This window comes from Stegostoma tigrinum, chromosome 29 (genome assembly GCF_030684315.1).
Source record: "Stegostoma tigrinum isolate sSteTig4 chromosome 29, sSteTig4.hap1, whole genome shotgun sequence".
NCBI lineage: Eukaryota > Metazoa > Chordata > Chondrichthyes > Orectolobiformes > Stegostomatidae > Stegostoma > Stegostoma tigrinum.
This window is the reverse complement of record NC_081382.1, coordinates 24199070-24218086: the sequence shown is the minus strand read 5'-3', so window position 1 is coordinate 24218086 and position 19017 is coordinate 24199070. Positions and strand designations below refer to the sequence as shown.

General features: G+C 42.3%; 1 protein-coding gene across 5 annotated transcripts in view; it reads left to right on the top strand.

Annotated features, from left to right (window-relative positions):
- Positions 1–19017, top strand: part of LOC125465413 (DENN domain-containing protein 1A-like) — a 522997-nt gene that overhangs the window by 226225 nt on the left and 277755 nt on the right. For all 5 annotated transcript variants that reach the window (XM_059638169.1, XM_048558890.2, XM_048558889.2 and 2 more), the window contains exons 6-8: positions 193–262; positions 841–921; positions 9836–9889. In XM_059638169.1, the coding sequence (XP_059494152.1) occupies positions 193–262; positions 841–921; positions 9836–9889 (205 nt within the window). The remainder of the gene's footprint in view (positions 1–192; positions 263–840; positions 922–9835; positions 9890–19017) is intronic.

Genomic DNA, 19017 nt, shown 5'->3' with positions numbered 1-19017 from the left:
GTAACATAAATAAACTTGATTCCAGATGGAATTTCTGTTACGTTTCCATAAGTTTAAACATTTGTTTTTCTGGTGATGCTTTGTTGAATGTCTATGTTTTAATACTGTACGGTAATGTAACTTTGATTTTCTTTCTGTTAAAGTTGTAAGAGGTTTTCAAATAACATTGGTTTGGTCTGTATTTAATTTCAGCTATTTACCTTGGTTTGAAGTCTTCTATAAGCTTCTGAACATCTTAGCAGAATACACTGCTAAAGGGCAGGTATGGTTCTTTAATGACATGATGTAAGAATTATAAATTATATTGCAGTGTCAGATGTTTCAATTTTTCATTCAAATTCATAAATTCTGAATTTTTGTTTGAATTGAAAACTCTTGAATGTTCTGATTGTCTATTTTCAAAGTGCCTTATTAAAAGGTATTTAGCAATAATATATCAAATGTCAAAGTCAATTTTTAGGTTTTTTGAACAGTATAAATTAAAAATTTCAGTACACCAATTTTACAATTAGCTTGAAACTTTGTGGTTTTTCCATTTCACTGATGAATGATTTTAATAAGCTGGTGTATCTCAAATTAACTATAAGAAATACTGACATTTTTTCTGGGCTCCTGTGAATGCTGTCTTTTAAATACGATGACTGCAGCACATTTCTTTAGAGTGCAACTATGCATATCCTTTTCTGACACTTTTATAATACCTGGTAGCGAAGCTATTAAACTTTTTGATGTTGAGTAGGCTTATGTTCTATAAATCTAGAAATCACATTAATCAATCTGTATATAGATGTACTTTTTTTTAAAAAATGAAGTTTTTTTTTAAAATGTGTAATGTTTCAGGACTGTCAGTGGAAGGAATTGCTGGAAACACTCTACAACCTTCCGCTTCCAGAACCAGGCTCAACTGTTCACTTAAGTGTGGTATGTGAAATGTATTTCTGCACGTATATATTTTACAAAAAAAGGGTGGGAGATGTTAGCATATTGGGAATATCGTTGAATTAGTCATCCAGAACCCCAGCCCATTGCTCTAGAGGCATGGGTACAAATCCGACAATGGTAGTTAGTGAAATATGAATTCAATTAACAAATCTGAGGAGAAAGAATTCAGTTTCAGTAACGATTACCATGAAGCTATAATCAATTCTTGTAAAAAAGAATCTTGTTTGTTAATGTCGTTTTGACTTATTCGTTGTCACATATCAAGATATAGTGAAAAGTGTTGTTTTTGGTGCTCTACAAGCAGATTGTACCATATGAAGTACGTCGGGCTAGCAGAACAGAGCGTAGACTGCAGTGTTACAGCAGCAGAGAGAGAGATCAAAAGTCTGATTACAGCAGGGAAGAAACTCTTCTGGAATCTATTCATACGTGTGTTCAAACCTTTAGGGAAGAAAATCTGCTTTTCTGGCCTGCATGTAACTCTATAGATCTACAGAGATGTTGTTGACATTTAAATGGTCTCTAAAATAGCCTAGCAAGCCACTCAGTTTCAAGGGCTAGGAGGAACTGACAACAAATTCTGGCTTTGTTGACAGTGCCCACATCCCATGAAAGAATAAAAAAAAGAATGTTTTTGTGGAGATGTAGTGGGCAAGTTCTAAATTGTTTTAGAGGAGTTTAATTAAGCGTTGCTGTCTAAAGTGTACACTCACATACCATCTTTCTAAACATAAAGCAGAAGTACAAAGGGATCTGGGAGTGTTGGTCCAGGATTCTCTAAAGGTTAACTTGCAGATAGAGTCTGTGATTAAGAAAGCGAATGTAATGTTGTTGTTTATCTCGAGGGTTGGAATATAAAAGCAGCAATATGCTTCTGAGACTTAATAAAGCTCTAGTTAGGCCCCATTTAGAATAATATGTCCAGTTTTGGACCCCACACCTCAGGAAGGACATACTGACGCTGGAGTGTGTCCAGCGGAGATTCACACCGATGATCCCTGGAATGATAGGTTTAACGTACGATGAGTGGTTGAAGATCCAGGGATTGTATTCATTAGAGTTTAGAAGGTTGAGGGGAGATCTAACAGAAACTTACAAGATAAGGCATGGCTTAGAAAGGGTGGATGCTGGGAAGTTTCCGTTAGGCGGTGAGACTAGGACCCGTGGGCACAGCCTTAGAATTAGAGGGGGCAAATTTAAATCGGAATTGAGGAGACATTTCTTCAGCCAGAGAGTGGTGGGCCAGTGGAATTCATTGCCACAGAATGTGGTGGAGGCCGGGGCGCTAAATGTCTTCAAGGCGGAGATTGATAAATTCTTGATCTGACAAGGAATCAAGGCCTACGGGGAGGGTGTGGGTAAGTGGAGTTGTAATGCCCGTCAGCCATGATTAAATGGTGGAGTGGACTGGATGGGCCAAATGGCCATACTTCCCCTCCTATGTCTTATGGTCTTATGGTCTCATGTTTGCCTGCAGACTTAAACGAAGGATGGTGCATCACCAGAAGTAATGTTTGATTTGAATCAGTGTGCACACTCTAAGTGCTTAAGGATTTGAGGCTTTACCTGTAGTTATAGGTCCACTGTGAATGCTGCCTTTTACAGTTTAGGATCAAAGAAATACTGTAGAGTACATGTATCAAACTTGGATTTCCACCTTTTCCCAAATCAGTTAAAAATTAGACTGCGCTCTCTCTATCCTTGTCTTGATTGTGATGTTATAAAGAGAATTCATTGTTGTATTTTCTTGTTCTTGTTGTTTGTGTGTTAAATTGGTTGTTGTTCTTGAATATAATCAGAAAAGTCATTTTAGTTATTCTTACTTTCATCAACTGTCCTGACCACATTCATTCTGACTCCATGAACTACTAACACTAATTTGCTTGGAGTGTGAATGCATGGCAGGTTTGTAAAGTTGGAGGAAAAGTAGCTTTTAGTAATTTTCATTTATTGGGAAATACTATTCCATTTGAACACCATATTACTTCAAATGATTTTATGCTGGATGGATAGATTACAAACAAAAGCCTTATGTACTGCATGTTAAGTATCTTGTTTGCTGCATGCCCTTCCTGTTGTCAGCAATTAGTTTTTGAACCATGCTTTAGCATGTCAATGTGGCAGTTATGGTTGCATTTTTGCTATTGATTCAGAATAGGTTGTGCAGCAGTGCCCAGGATTAATGGTTTTAAATGAGATGTCAAACAGAAACTTTGTCTGTCCTCTAGAAGTAAAATATCCCACAGGATGTTTCATACTGAGTTTGGGAGAGTTACCCCTGATGTCCTGAGCAATAATTAATTCTAAATTAACACCTCGCAAACAAATTATATAACCATTGCTGTTTTTAGGACAAATTGGCTGAAGTTTCCTACATTATAACAGTCACTACACTTCAGATGTTCTTTGGTTGCTGTCAGGTGCATTGACATATCTTGAGGTTGTGAGAGGCACAGCATAAAATCAAGTCTTCCTTTCTATGTAGATTTTCCTGCAGCAGTCTTCTGAAGACGAGTAAGGGTATTGTCTCTTGTCTTAGCCAATATTTATTCTTAGGTCAATATCTTAAAACACATCATCTGGTCATTATCACAGTACTGGTTTTGATCGCTTGATTGATTAATGGATTTATTGCCATGTGTACTGAAGTACACTGAAAAGATTTGTTTGAGTAGTACAGGCAGATCATAGTAGGCAAGGATGTACAAATCAAAAAACCTTTTAGAGGCATTCAGGTTATATTTGCACAGGGCTTGATCAACGTTAGCAAGATCAGCATTATTTGAGGCTAAAGAGTCCATTCATTAGTGTAATAACAGCCAGGTGGAAGCTGTTCCTTAACCTGCCAGTGTGTGTGTTCCAACTTCTGTATCTTCTGCCTGATAGATGTTGTAGGAGGCCATTACCAGGGTGCAGTGGACCTTTGATGATGTTGGCCGCCTGTCTGCGGCAGCAAGCCATGTAAATGGAGTCCGTAGATGGATGTTTGGCTTCAGTGATGGTCTGGACTGTGCACACCACCTTCAGTACTTTCTTATGGCCCTGGGCAGAGCAATTGCCATACAGGGCTGTTGTGCCGTGTGCTTTCAGTGGTGCGTCTGTAGAAGTTGGTGAGGGTCTTTGTGGACATGCCAAATTTCCTGAGCTGCCTGAGGAGGAAGAGACATTGTTATGCCTTCTTGACTGTTGCATATGCGTGGGACGTCCAGGGATCCAATTCATTCTCCTTCAGACCCAAGCCATGACTCTTTTAAGGTCTAGGTATATCCAAACATTGTAACATGCGTGCAGCTGACCCGAGGGAGTCTTTGATCTAATTGTTATGCCCCTTCCTTGCCCAGTGTTCCCAGCTCTACCAAATTTCAGACTGTTCTCAACCTTTCAGATGTCTTTTTCCAGATCCTGCAATAATGTTCTTTTCACACAGAATGGAATAGAGGGACATTTGGCAGGTGGTGGCTCGGAATTGCTCTTTGCTACATATACCCCAAATTGAGATGTGAGATAGACTGCAGCCAACAAACCGTTATACCCTTGTGTTTTGACTGTGGTTTCTGGATGTTCTATAATCTAATCAGGTGTTTCCTTGCTTTCTGCATAATTCATAGCCCACTACAAATGATGTGATTGGACAGTGTGTATGCAGTTGCTGCTCATTTGTAATTGAAATTGATGTTTTTATTTGCATAATTGCTGGTTTAAATTTAATGACATCATACAAATAGTAATTGTAATAATGAGAAACCATTGTAGAATTAGGCAACTCTGTTTTGACATTTTTGCCTTCTGTGACAAGAATCTAACATTCTGTTACAGTTGTAAAGATTTTGTCTATTTGATGCTTTCAGACAGTTAGTCACCTGTGACATTTCCTGCTTTACAAACCGGTGATGTGTATCTAAACAACTTAATTGTCTCTCAAATTCTTGCCCCGTGAAAACTGTAAGCAGCTGATGCTATGTAATTCCTCTCTAATGTTAATCGACAGGTAGCAGTTGTTTGTCCTTGCCAGGTCATTGGCTGGCTGTGGAGAGGACCCAGCTCTCCCAAACAGAGCTTTTGTAGGAACAGCATGCCTGCCTGACCTAAAGGGCAGGTTGTCTCGGAGGCACTGCAGTTGATGGGATAGTTCATCTCATTCCAGGCATTTCATATTATGGTTCAAAAGAATGCTTCTAGTCTGCCCTCTGCTTAAGCATTTCATGGGCAATGGAGCAGGAAAGGATATCGAAGAACAGCTTATGGATGGCTTTGTTTCTTTTGGCTGTTCAGTTGCTGTGGGAGTATTTGAACCGAGTAGTTCAGCTGATGTGGTTAGACAGTTGAAATGGAAAGAGATAAAATATATTTATTTAAAATTTATCAAATGTTATCATGTCTGCCAGATGCTAGGATCAAATCCAAATCAAGAGGAAATCTTGAGAGAAGGTATTTTGAACAGCTGCGGAGAGAGCTAAAATGAGAATAAACCACCTCAATTCAGTTCCCAGGCACAAAAAGTACTATCACAATTTAAAATTCATGGATGAGAAAGTCATTACTAGATTAGAAAAGAATCACAGAAACCAGATAAAATATCCTCAACTCCACGTGCAAACAGTCTAATCATAGATATTCAGAGTGGCAATGTTGTTTCAAAACAATGATGTGGTTATAATTAAAATTTTCTGTGATATTTCAAATCTTCATTTTCATTAACTACTTCTTTCCCTTTGTTCATAGCTTGCTTCCCTATACCCTTTAATTTTGAAGGTACTAATTCAAGCTTGGATATGATTCCATGTGTACCAGCTGGCTGTTGAGCTGCTGACTGAACTGGCTCCTTTCCCTGAAAGAGCCTGTAAAATGCATGCGATTAATTTACACGTGTGCAAGTATCACAGCTCAGGCAGCGACCTGTCCTGTGCTGACCTTTTGTAAATGTACATTTCCAGATAGCCCACTTAATCCTATCTAGGTAAATATCATTAAGTAATATGGTTTGCTATACAAGATAGCAAAGTGTGAAGGCCAAGCAGCATCTCAGGAGCACAAAAGCTGACGTTTCGGGCCTAGACCCTTCATCAGAGAGAGGGGCTGGGGAGAGGGTTCTGAAATAAATAGGGAGAGAGGGGGAGGCGGACTGAAGATAGAGAGTAGAGTATAGGTAGGGAGGGGGTAGGTCAGTCCAGGGAGGACGGACAGGTCAAGGAGGCGGGATGATGTTAGTAGGTAGGAAATGGAGGTGCGGCTTGAGGTGGGAGGAAGGGATAGGTGAGAGGAAGAACAGGTTGGGGAGGCGGGGACAAGCTGGGCTGGTTTTGGGATGCAGTGGGGGGAGGGTCGAACTGTGCTGGTTTTGGGATGCAGTGAGGCAAGGGGAGATTTTGAAGCTTGTGAAGTCCACATCGATACCATTGGGCTGCAGGGTTCCCAAGCGGAATATGAGTTGCTGTTCCTGCAACCTTAGGGTGGCATCATTGTGGCATTGCAGGAGGACCATGATGGACATGTCGTCTAAGGAATGGGAGGGGGAGTTGAAATGGTTCGCGACTGGGAGGTGCAGTTGTTTATTGCGAACCAAGCGGAGGTATTCTGCAAAGTGGTCCCCAAGCCTCTGCTTGGTTTCCCAATGTAGAGGAAGCCACACCGGGTACAGTGGATACAGTATACCACATTGCCAGATGCGAAGGTGAACATCTGCTTAATATGGAAAGTCATCTTGGGGCTTGGGATGGGGTTGAGGGAGGATGTGTGGGGGCAAGTGTAGCACTTCCTGCGGTTGCAGGGGAAGGTGCCGGGTGTGGTGGGGTTGGAGGGCAGTGTGGAGCAAACAAGGGAGTCTGGGAGCAAGTGGTCTCTCCGGAAGACAGACAAGGGTGGGGATGGAAAAATATCTTGGGTGGTAGGGTCGGATTGTAGATGGCGGAAGTGTCGGACGATGATGCGTTGTATCTGGAGGTTGGTGGGGTGGTATGTGAGGACCAGGGGGATCCTCTTCAGACGGTTATTGCGGGGGCGGGGTGCGAAGGATGTGTTGCGGGAGACGCCGTCAAGGGCGTTCTCGACTACTGCGGGGTGAAAGTTGCGGTCCTGGAAGAATGTGGACATATGGGATGTGCGGGAGTGGAATGCCTCATCCTGGGAGCAGATGCGGCGGAGGCGGAGGAATTGGGAATAGGGGATGGAATTTTTGCAGGAGGGTGGGTGGGAGGAGGTGTATTCTAGGTAGCTGTGTAAGTCGGTGGGCTTGAAATGGACATCAGTTTCTAGCTGGTTGCTTCAGATGGAGACAGAGATCCAGGAAGGTGAGGGATATGTTGGAGATGGCCCAGGTGAACTTGAGGTTGGGGTGGAAGGTGTTGAAGTGGATGAACTGTTCGAGCTCCTCTTGGGAGCAAGAGGCGGCGCTGATACAGTCATCAATGTAACGGAGGAAGAGGTGGGGTTTGGGGCCTGTGTAGGTGCGGAAGAGGGACTGTTCCACGTAACCTGCAAAGAGGCAGGCATAGCTTGGGCCCATGTGGGTACCCATGGCCACCCCCTTTGTAGGAAGCGGGAGGAATCGAAAGAGAAGTTGTTGAGGGTGAGGACGAGTTCAGCTAGGCAGATGAGGGTGTCGGTGGAGGGTGACTGGTCGGGCCTGTGGGACAGGAAGAAGCGGAGGGCCTTGAGGCCATCTGCATGAGGAATACAGGTGTATAGGGACTGGACGTCCATGGTGAAAATGAGGTGTTGGAGGCCAGGGAATTGGAAGTTCTGGAGGAGGTGGCGGGTGTGGGTGGTGTCACGGACGTAGTTGGGGAGTTCCTGGACCAAGGGGGCGAAAATGGAGCCCAGATAGGTGGAGATGAGTTCGGTGGGGCAGGAGTAGGCTGAGACAATGGGTCAACCAGGGTAGGCGGGTTTGTGGATTTGGGGAAGGAGATAGAAACGGGCCGTGCGGGGTTGGGGAACACTAAGGTTGGAGGCTGTTGGTGGGAGGTCCCCTGAGGTGATGAGATCATGGATGGTATTGGAGGTGATGGTTTGGTTCTCGAGGGTGGGATCATGATCAAGGGGGCGGTAGGAGGTGGTGTCGGAGAGTTGGCATTTGGCCTCGGCAATGTAGAGTTCAGTGCGCTACACTACCACTGCGCCTCGCTTGTCTGCGGGTTTGATGGTGAGGCTGGGGTGGGAGCGGTGGGCTGCCTGTTCTGGGGGGGAAGAGGTTGGAGTGGGTGAGAGGGGTGGAGAGGTTGAGGCGGTTGATATCTCAGCAGTTGGAGATGAAGAGGTCGAGGGAGGGTAGGAGTCCCGGGGGTGGTGTCCAGGAGGAGGACTTGTGTTGGAGGCGGGAGAAGGGCTCAGTGGAGGGAGAGTATGGCTCCCGGTTAAAGAAGTAAGCGTGGAGGCGAAGGCGGCAGTTTGCTATACAGTTTGGCAATGCTGATGCCTGTTATAATAAGCCTATTATCAACCTCTGATAAAGGATTGAAGTAGATATTTTACTGTTGTAACAAGATTTTCAAAAAGTTACATACGCTAGTTCTTGGCATTAAATTAAAATGTATCTATGTGAACATATTCCGCCAGGGCAATTTTAATGAAATGTCTATTTGGTTGGAATGAGGACTCCAGAGGTCCTAGACATCAGTCTTCAACCAGTATGTTTTATTCCATGTCATTTTAAGAAATGGCAGAACACAGTAGATACTACAAAGGCTATGGGCTCTGTCAACATTCTGACAGTAGTAGTGAAAACTAGTGCCTGTACCATGAACAAACCTGTACATCGACATCAGCAATCATCTATGTATGTACTGTGCTTAAAAAGCAGGATAAATCCAATCTGGCCAATTACCAAATTATCAGTCTACTCTTGATCATCAGTAAAGTGATGGAAAAGAGTCAATGAATATGTTATCGAATGGGATTTATGGGATTTGCAAAGGAATAACCTGTTCACTAATGAGATAACAAGGTATAGAGCTGAATGAACACAGCAGGCCAAGCAGCATCAGAGGAACAGGAAAGTTGACGTTTTGAGCCCTTCTTCAGAAAATGTTCACTAATGCTCAGTTTTACTTCTGCTAGAGCTCCTGACCTCATTACAGCCTTTGTTCATGAACGTACAAAGGGGATGAACTTCAGAGGTGTGGCAAGAGTGATAACCCTTGACATCAAGGCCACACTTGACTGAGCATGGCATCGAGGAGCCCTAGCAAAACCGGTCTTGCTACTGGTTGAAGTCATAACTAATGCAGGAGGTGATGGTTCTGGTTCTTGGATGGTCAATTTTCTCAGCTCCAGAACAAAACTAAGGGTAGTATCCTCAGCCCAACCATCTTTACCTGCTTTATGCATGGTGTTCGAACCATCCTGAAGTCAGATGTGGGGACATTTGCTGCTAAATGGTTGATTGTACAATATTGAACCCTTCTGAACAACAATGTGGGTGCTCGTACACCCGGGGATTGCAGTGTTTCAAGAAGGCAGGTCACCATCACCTCTAGGGCAATGAGAGTGGGCAATAAATCCTGAGCTAGCCAGATATGCTCACATTCCCTTGAATGAATAATCAGAGAAAAAATACATTATGTCATACCACCTATAAAAATAGTTTTGGACTCAAAGCTACACCTGCTACAATAAGTTACTGGAGGTGCTCTTATACTGATCCTTGACTCCCTTCAGTATTATAGATTTTCTTTAATTGTTCATAGGTGTTGCTGCCTAGGCCACTACTTATTGTCCATCCCCAATTACTCTGTAGAGTATATATAACCAAATTCAATTTACAAATCTAAATTGACTGGTACAAGTAACTAAAACTTTATTCGCATATTATAGCTGGTAGCACAATACAAACTCTTGTACATTTTCTGTAAACTACTTCTAAGAAAAATCTAAATGTTTGAACTTTTTTTGGCAGCATTCGTATTTTACCACACCTGATACCCGGGAACTTCCTAGTATACCTGAAAATGTAAGTATGCATCTCTGGTGGTCAAATCTTCAGAAGATTATTTTAATTCTGTACCTGATGCAATAGGCTAACTTGGAATAGATTGGGTCAGGATACATATAATTTTCAAACAGTGTGTGTGATCCCAGTGTAGGGGACAGGGAGCTGCCATCAAAAAATGGTCTCCATGATCACTCGATGTGTTTACCAAAAGCAACCTTGTAGCATACTCTTCTTATGAATTTGCAGCATTGTAATGCTGCAACATGCCACAGGACCTGATTTATGGCTTAAGACTCTCAGTAAGTTAAGGAGTTGTTGATTTCAACCATTACTTTGTTTCATCAGTAGTCATTGCAGCTGATACAAAACAGCTGCTCATGGGAGTTTAAAATGTTAGACCAATTTTATGCATGTGCACACTTATTCCACCTTGCAGTGGCCTTAACCACAATTCCAACCTTTTACAAAACCATTTTGAAGAAAATTGCTGCCTAATGGTGCATGTATTTCGTTCATACTTTTGGCTTTCAAGCATATAAGAGTGACTGATCGCAAACCATTTCATTGGGTGTGAAGTGCTCTGGTGTGTGATAGTGCCAGATATCAATATTGCTGTCTTTCCTTCTCTTTTCCTTCTTCCCCTCTTTACTATTTTCTTGCCTCCTGTTAGCCTCCCATGCCTGCCTCCCATTACATTCGTTCTCTTTTTTCTTTTTAATTCTGAATTGATATGAAAGCCATTTCTTTTCCTACAGACTATTAAATGACACTACTTGACTGCTAGCTGATCAGCTCCCTGTTGCTGACTTCTTGGGAACTGAATTCTTTAATTTCATTGCTGCTGGTGATGAGTAACACATGCAGAATATGTGTTTATTTTTAATATAAAAAGGAGCTGTCAAACTGTCAGCTGTTGTTAAATTGAAAATTGAGAGTAGTGTGAAGGGAGTAATGTAACAGAGACATTAAGTATTTGGCAAATAGTAAACACTATTTCAGTAAAATGTTGTTAATAACATTCTGTTTTTGTATGCAATAGATTCCTCTGAAGATGAATTGATAGGGCAGAGTGGAATAATAGATACATTTACTTGCTTTTTGACAGAACCATTCAAAAAGGCACAATCACCCATAAATGTTTCCATTTTTAAGTATTTCTAAATGGAAAGAATTGTTCAGATCAAAGTCTACTTGGATGGTGTTTAACTGTTTCAATCAAACATTTCAGTTTACGTGAAGAAAATAATTTCCCTTACTAATGAAGAATCATTTTACTTATTTGCTAGAGGTGTATTTATCAAAAAATGATGAAATGACTAAAATGATGGTGGTTGTTGTTTGGATTATTTTCCTCCATTTAGCATTTTTCGTTCCTTGCATACAAATGTATTTTCATACGAAGAAAGTGCAAGCATAGGAAGGAAACATTTTTGTTTGCTGAACTTATTGTGTGCAAAATTAGGCAATACTGTAGTTGACTATAACTGTTGTTTGTCATCTCCATAGGAGTATTTTATTTTCCATTGGTTTTGCAGATATTATGACTGAAGCTGGAGGAATGAATGTCGCTCTAATTCCTCTAATCCAGGGGTCAAAACATAAAATAAAAATACATATTCCAGTTGTGAAGATGACCAATTAAATAACTGATCTATGTCAGGTTTTAAACAAAAACATCTATCAACTAGGTTTCTTATGAGTTTATTACCAAAACAAAACTTATTCAATAATGATGCAATGATTGGTTCACTTCACATACACAATTAATAATATAAAAGTATGAATTCTTAGCTCTATAAATGGATTCTGGGTAATCCAAATTGAGGACGGGAAAAAATTACGACTGTAAAACCTCCTTTTTTCAGGTATTTTCAGTGTTGGCGCTGATTTCCTCTAATTCTAAGAGCAGTAATTACTGTTTTATAAGCTGTTGCATTGTTTTTGAGCTTTGGAAATAAAAGATCAAAACAGCAACGCTTTGAAAAGGAGGAAGAAGAGACAAAATAGTGAACACATAGGAGGTGAGAGAAGTAAACCCACACAGCTTTCAGACTGGGCAGTAACCGGTAATGCTGACTGCCTCTTCTGTTTGGTTTGAAGTATTCCTGACATTGGAGTTTGTTCTAAGGAAAATAAACAAACAGTGAAATTCACAGCTAACCTTGGAGAAACCTGAAAGGGGGAGCTCATAGCAGCGGAACAGTTAAGTGGCTAGTCTTAAAGTGTAACTTTTTTTTGTAAATCTACAATAGTGGGTTGAGTGAGTTCTCTTTTTGAATATTTTAATATGTTTTATTGAGATCTGTCTCTCATTAAACTTTAAAAATATAAAAATAGCTACTAAGTTAGTCCTGAGCAGAGTTTTTAGAGCTATTTTCGGGGTCTTTAGATTATTAAGGTGCAAAGATGGCCCTTGCTAAGTGATGTTCTCTTCCTGTTGGATTTGGGAGATGAGGGAGAGCTTCCAGTGTCTACAGGAAGTGTGACAAAGTGTGGAGCTGGATGAACACAGCAGGCCAAGCAGCATCTCAGGAGCACAAAAGCTGACGTTTCAGGCCTAGACCCTTGGATGAAGGGTCTAGGCCCGAAACATCAGCTTTTGTGCTCCTGAGATGCTGCTTGGCCTGCTGTGTTCATCCAGCTCCACACTTTGTTATCTTGGATTCTCCAGCATCTGCAGTTCCCATTATCACTCTACAGGAAGTATGATTGGTTGTAAATCCTACTGGATTACTTGGATCAATTGGAGTGGCAGTTAGAGGTAATGAGAAATTTACAAGATTTGGGGGTGTGATGGATGGCAATTGTAAGAAGGTAGAGAAACTGCAGGTACAGTCAAGTGGATGGGTTACCTCCAAGAAAGGTAGCAGAGGAAGGCAGGTAGAGCAGGAGTCTCCTGTGGCTATCCCCATCTCAAGCAAGTATACTGTTGTGGAAGTTAGGTGGTGAGGGACTCTGTGGAATGAAGCACTAGCAGCCAGGTTTTTGACACCAAGACCGGCTCTAATGCAATGTGGGTGCATCAGGCTCCAAACGATGATTGGGGTTTCTCTAGTTAGAGGCACAAACAAACATCTCTACAGCCAACAGCAAGACGTCAAAATGGTGTGTTGCCTCCATAGTGCCACGTTCAAGGATATCTTGGAGAGCCTGAAGAATATTCTTCAAGGGGAGAGGGACCAGCCGGAAGTAATTGTATACATTGGAACTAATGATTTAGAAAGAGAAAAAGACAAGATTCTGAGGAGAGAATGTAGGAAATCATGCAGGAATTTAAAAAGGAGGTCCTCGAGGGTAGTATTAGCTGGATTACTCTCACAGGCTTGTGAGGGTAGGAACAGGAGGATTGAGCAGATGAATGTGTGGCTGAGCAGGCGGTGCAGAGGAGAAGGATTCACATTTTTGGATCATTGGAATTTCTTCTGTCGTAGGAGTGATCTGTATAAGAAGGAATGGATTGAATCTGAATTGGAAGGGGACTAACATACTAATGGAGACGTTTGCTAGAGCTGCTCAGGAGGATTTAAATTATTGTCTTGGGAATTGGGGGAATGCTGGGGGTTGTGGGGTTGCAGGGCAGGAAGACAGATTAAAGAGATCAGTCTGAAACTCATGCATTTGGGAAAAGGAGCAAGTCAAACAGTCAGGGCAGGCAGGAACAGGTAGGACTGATAAATTAAACTGCGTTTATTTAAATTCAAGAGGCCAAACAGGCAATGCCGATGAACTGAGGGTGTGGTTGGCAACATGGGACTAGGATATTATAGCGACTACAGAGATGGTGCTCAGGGATGGATAGGACTGGCGGCTTAATGTTCCAGGGTATAGGAAGGATAGAAAGGGGTGGGCAAGAGAGGAAGGGGAATGGCATGTTTTGATTAGGGATAACAACACAGCTGTACTTAAGGAGGAAATTCATGTGACAATGCCAGGGAAGTTATTTGGGTGGAACTGAGTAATAGTGGGATAGTGCTGTAGACACCAACACCCCCCCCCCCCCCCCCCCCCCCCCCCGCCAGTAGTCAGCAGGAAATTGAGAAACAAATTTGTAAGGAGATGGCAGTTATCTGTAAGAATATTAGGGAGGTTATGGTAGGAGATTTTAACTTCCCAAACGTAGTCTGGAACTGCTATAGTTTTAAGAGTTGGACAGAGTGGAATTTGTGTGTATTAGAAAGTTTTCTGATTCAGTATGTGGATGTGCCTACTAGAGAAGGTTAAAAAATTTGACCTACTGTTGGGAAATGAGGCATGGCAGGTGACTGAGGTGTCAGTGGGGGAGCACTTTGGGGACAGTGACCATAACTCTATTAGTTTTAAATAGTGATGGAAAAGGATAGTCCAGATCGAAAAGCTGAAGTTCTTAATTGGAGGAAGGCCAATTTTGACAGGATTAGGCAAGGACTTTCAAAAGATGATTGGGGAGATGGATGTTTGCAGGTAGAGGGAACGCTAGAAGATGAGAAGCCTCCAAACATGAGAAAAAGAGTCCAGAGTCAGTATGTTTCTGTTAGTGTGAAGGAGCTGTAGGGAATGCTGGATGACTAGAGAAATTGGTATTTTGGTCAAGGAAAAGAAGGAAGCTCATGTCTGATATAGACAGAGATCGAGTGAATCCCTAGAAGATTATAAAGGCAGTAGGAATATACTGAAGATGGAATGCAGGAGGGCAGATTAGGGATATGAGATAGCTTGGACAGATTGGGTTAAGAAGAATCCAAAGGGACTGCACAAAGACATTAAGGACAAATAAGTAACTAGAGAGAGAGAGAGAGAGAGAGAGAGCAGGACCCTTTAAAGTTCAGCAAGGCAGCCTGTGTGTGGAACTGCAGGAGATGGGGGAGATAATAAAACAATTCTTTGCATCAGAATTTACTGTGGAGAAGAATATGGAAGATTGGGAACTTGGAGAATTAAATAACAACATCTTGAAAAACGTCCGTATTCCAGAGGAGGAGTTGCTGGATGTCTTAAAATGCACAAAGGTGGATAAATCCCCTGGACCTGACCAGGTGTACCCTAGAACTCTATGGGAAGCTAGGGAAGTGATTGCTGGGCCTGCCACAGGTGAGGTGCTGGAAGACTGGATGTTGGCTAACATGGTGCAATATTTAAAGACGGTGAGGAAGAGCCAGGGAACTGTAGACTGGTGAATCTGACATCAGTGGTTGGAGGGAATCTTGAGGGGCAGGATTTACATGTATTTGGAAAGGCAAGGACTGATTGGAGATAGTTAACATGGCTTTGTGCATGGGAAATCGTGTCTCACGAACTTGATTGAGTTTTTTTACCAAGGAGCAACAAAGAGGATTGATGAGGGCAGGCAATGGATGTGATCTATCTGGACTTCAGTAAGGCATTTGACAAGATTTCTCATGGTAGACTGGTTAGCAAGGTTAAATCACATGGAATACAGGGAGAACTAGCCATTTGGATGCGGAAGTGGGTTGAAGGTAGAAGACAGAGGGTGATGGTGAAGGGTTTTTTCTTTTTAAACAAGAGACCTGTGACCAGCAGTGTGCCACAAGGTTCTGTACTGGGTCCACTGCTTTTCACCGTTTATAGAAATTTTGGATGTGAACATAGAAGGTATGGTTAGTAAGTTTGCAGATGGCACAAATTGGAAGTTTGGTGGACACTGAAGAAGGTTACCTCAGAGCACAATGAAATCTTGATTAGTTGGACCAATGGGCTGAAGAGTGGCAGATGGAGTTTAATTTGGATAAATGTGAGGTGCTGCATTTTGGAAAGGCAAATCAGAACATGACTTATACATACAATGGTAAGGTCCTAAGAAGTGTTTCTGAAGAGAGACCTTGGAGTGCGAGTTCACAGTTCCGTGAAAGTGGAGTTGCAGGTAGATAGCATAGTGAAAAAGGCACTTGATATGCTTGCCTTTGTTGGTTAGTGCATTGAGTATACAAGTTTTGGCGGGGGGGGGTGTTCATGTTTCAGCTGTAAGGACATTGGTTAGGCCACTTTTGAAATACCGTGTGCAATTCTGGTCTCCCTGCTCTAGGAAGGATGTTGTGACAGTTGAAAGGGTTCGGAAGAGATTTACAAGAATGTTGCCAGCGTTTGAAGGTTTGAGCTAAAGGAAGATGTTGAATAGGCTGGGGCTATTTACCCTGGAGTGTCGGAGGCTGAGGGGTGACCTTCCAGAGGCTTATAAAATCACGAGGGGCACAGATAGGGTGAATAGCCAAGGTCCTTTCCCTGCAGTGGCGTATCCAAAATTAGAGGGCATATGTTGAGGGTGAGTGAGGGAAGATTTAAGAGACGTAGGGACAACTTTTTCACACAGAGGGTGACGTATGTACGGAACAAGCTGCCAGAGGAAGTGATGGACGCTGGTACAATCACAACATTGATTAAGGGTTTAGCAGGATATGGGCCAAATGGTACTACATTAATTTAGGATATCTGGTCAGCATGGACGAGTTGGATTAAACAATTTGTTTCCATGCTGTACAGCTTTATGACTCTAAATATCCCATGCGCATGTACAAGCGTGCACACACTTCAAGAAAAGTGGGGTAAAATATCTGGAGAGATTGGCTTTCTGAAAGAAAAAACTTTAGACGATGGGTTATTCTTGAAGGCAAAAAGATTAATGTTCCAGAGTCTGTTGCTGAAATTTTCTACCTTACATGATTACATACAGCTGTCTCAAAGTTTTTCAGATACAGCTTGTTCAGGAAATGCAGTCGTCTTTTGAATCTCTTTTTCAAAGGAACAGATATGCCTCTCGCTGTACCAGTGTAAAGAGGCTTCTTTTCAACAGTGAGGGATCATCAACAGCCTAGGTGGATTAGCCATGAGAAAAGCAGGGTTACAAGGGTAGGGTCTGGGGGTGAGTCCGGGCGGGGGACTTGATGAGTCACTGTGGACTTCTTGAGCTGAACGGCCTGTTCCCACTCTATATGGATTCCATAGAATCTACCAGGTAGCTTGTTCTTAGCAAACTTTTCTCTAACACACACGGTTCTTAGCAGGCTTTCCTCCAACTCAGCTGGTTCTTAGGTTTTCCTCCAAGGCAGTTAAATAAAGAAAAAATGTGACCATGCCAGCTGCTACTGAAAACTAGTTCAAATAGGTGTGACAGCAAATTTTGCAGACATCACTAGTCATACAATTTGTAAGAAATCTTGGTTTTAAAAAAAATCTCCAGTATCCATAGTGAAATTCTATTGCCCTATTTTAAAGAAATCACTCCAGGTATGTTCACAAAACTTGAAATAAATTCCTTTATTCACAATCCTTCAAAATGTAGGTCCTCCAAGCGACATTAAATGTAAATATCTTTGTAATTTTGGTGCTTTTGGATTTTAACAATTTGTTTGATCTAGTACAAGCTACTTCTATATCTGCATCTGAAGGTGAGAAACATTGGCATGTCTTTTACTGTTAGTTTGTCATTCTTCAGGCTTTTTGTAAATTAAACAGATTGCAGAGATGGGGGGAGGGGGCTGTTAAGGTTTTCTAGATGAGGTTAGCTCAGTTGACTGGATGGCTGCAGTGCAGTTTCAGTTCCAGCACTGCCTGAGGTTACCATCAAGGTCACACCTTCTTAACCTCTCCCATTGCCTGAGGCAAGGTGTCCCTCAGGTTAAACTACTAGTGTCTAAAGAGAAAACAGCTCTATGGTCATCTGAGACTGTGATGACTTTAATACTTTACATACCCTATGCATCAATTTTAAAGTTATTAGTATGTGGCGGGCAAATGGGACAAGTTACCTATACTGGAAGTGGTAAAGAAGCAGGGCCATAATGTAGGTATGTCCAGCAGAATATTGATTAACTTGCAACTTGTGAAGTGTTTTTTGGAAGCTAACAAGGAGAGCACTACATCTGTTGGATATGGTTAGCACTGTTGCCTCTCAGTGCCAGGGACCTGAGTTTGATTCTACCCTTGAGGGACTGTCTGTGTGGAGTTTCTACGTTCTCCCCGTGTCTGTGTGGGTTTCCTCCAGGTGCCCCGGTTTCTTCCCACAATCCAGAGATGTGCAGGCTGTGTGCTTTGGCCAAGCTAAATTGCCCGGAATGTTCAGGGATGTGTAGATTAGGTGGGTTATGGGGGATGGGCCTAGGCCTAGGTGGGATGCTCTGAGGTTCAGTGTGGACTTGTTGGGCTGAAGGGCCTGTTTCCACACCTCAGGGATTCCACAAAAAAATCTAAGGGGACAAGAGTGGGTTTCTCATATTGAGAATGAAATTGAGTTAAGGTGCACAGTGTACAGGTGGGAATAGGTAGTGCTATCCTTGACTGGGAGATACAGTTTGAATTTTACCTGAGGTTCCATCAAATCACTTGCACACCATTTAGATCAACTTGTGGGCAGGGAAAAGGTCTGAAAGCTGCAGTACAAACTGCTTGGCAGATGTACAAGATGTCTTTGGTATTGCTGATGCATAGCTGTATAAAGTTCCTGTTCATCTAGATTTTTATTTTGTTTAAGCCACCTGTCAATGCGGTGATGATCCAAGAATGAGGGTTTTGGCAGAGGTAGAGTTAAGTGTCGCCAACGTGTGTCTAAAAGCTGAATAATGTCCCTTTGGTTGATGTTATCCAAAGAATGATATTAATAAGAGCATGGATCAGTACTTGGAACTACGCCGTTGTGGTGATTAGGGAGACTTGGATAACCCAGGGGCAGGAATGGTTGTTAGATGTTCTGGTGTATAGATATTCCAAAAGAAATGGGGAGGGAGGTAAAAGAGGAGGGGAGTGGCATTGCTAATCGGGGATGGTATCAGCTGCAGAAAGGGAGGTCGTGGAGGAGGGTTTGGCACTGAAGAACAGGTTGGGAGACAGATTGTGGAAAGATGCAGATGTAATAGGGTAGTTGTCATGGGTGACTTCAATTACCCTAATATAGGCTGGAACCTCTGAAGTACAAATAGTTTGTATGGAGCAGATTTTGTCCGGTGTGTCCAGGAAGGATTTCTGACTCCATATGTAGGCTGACTAGAAGGGAGGCCATTTTGGATTTGGTGCTTCCAACAAACCAGGTCAAGTGTCAGATCACTTGGTGGGTGAGCATTTTGGTGATAATGGTCCAAACTCCCTTACTTTAACTATAGTCATAGAGAGGGATAGGAGCAGACAGTATGGGAAAGTATTTAACTGGGGGAAGGGGAATT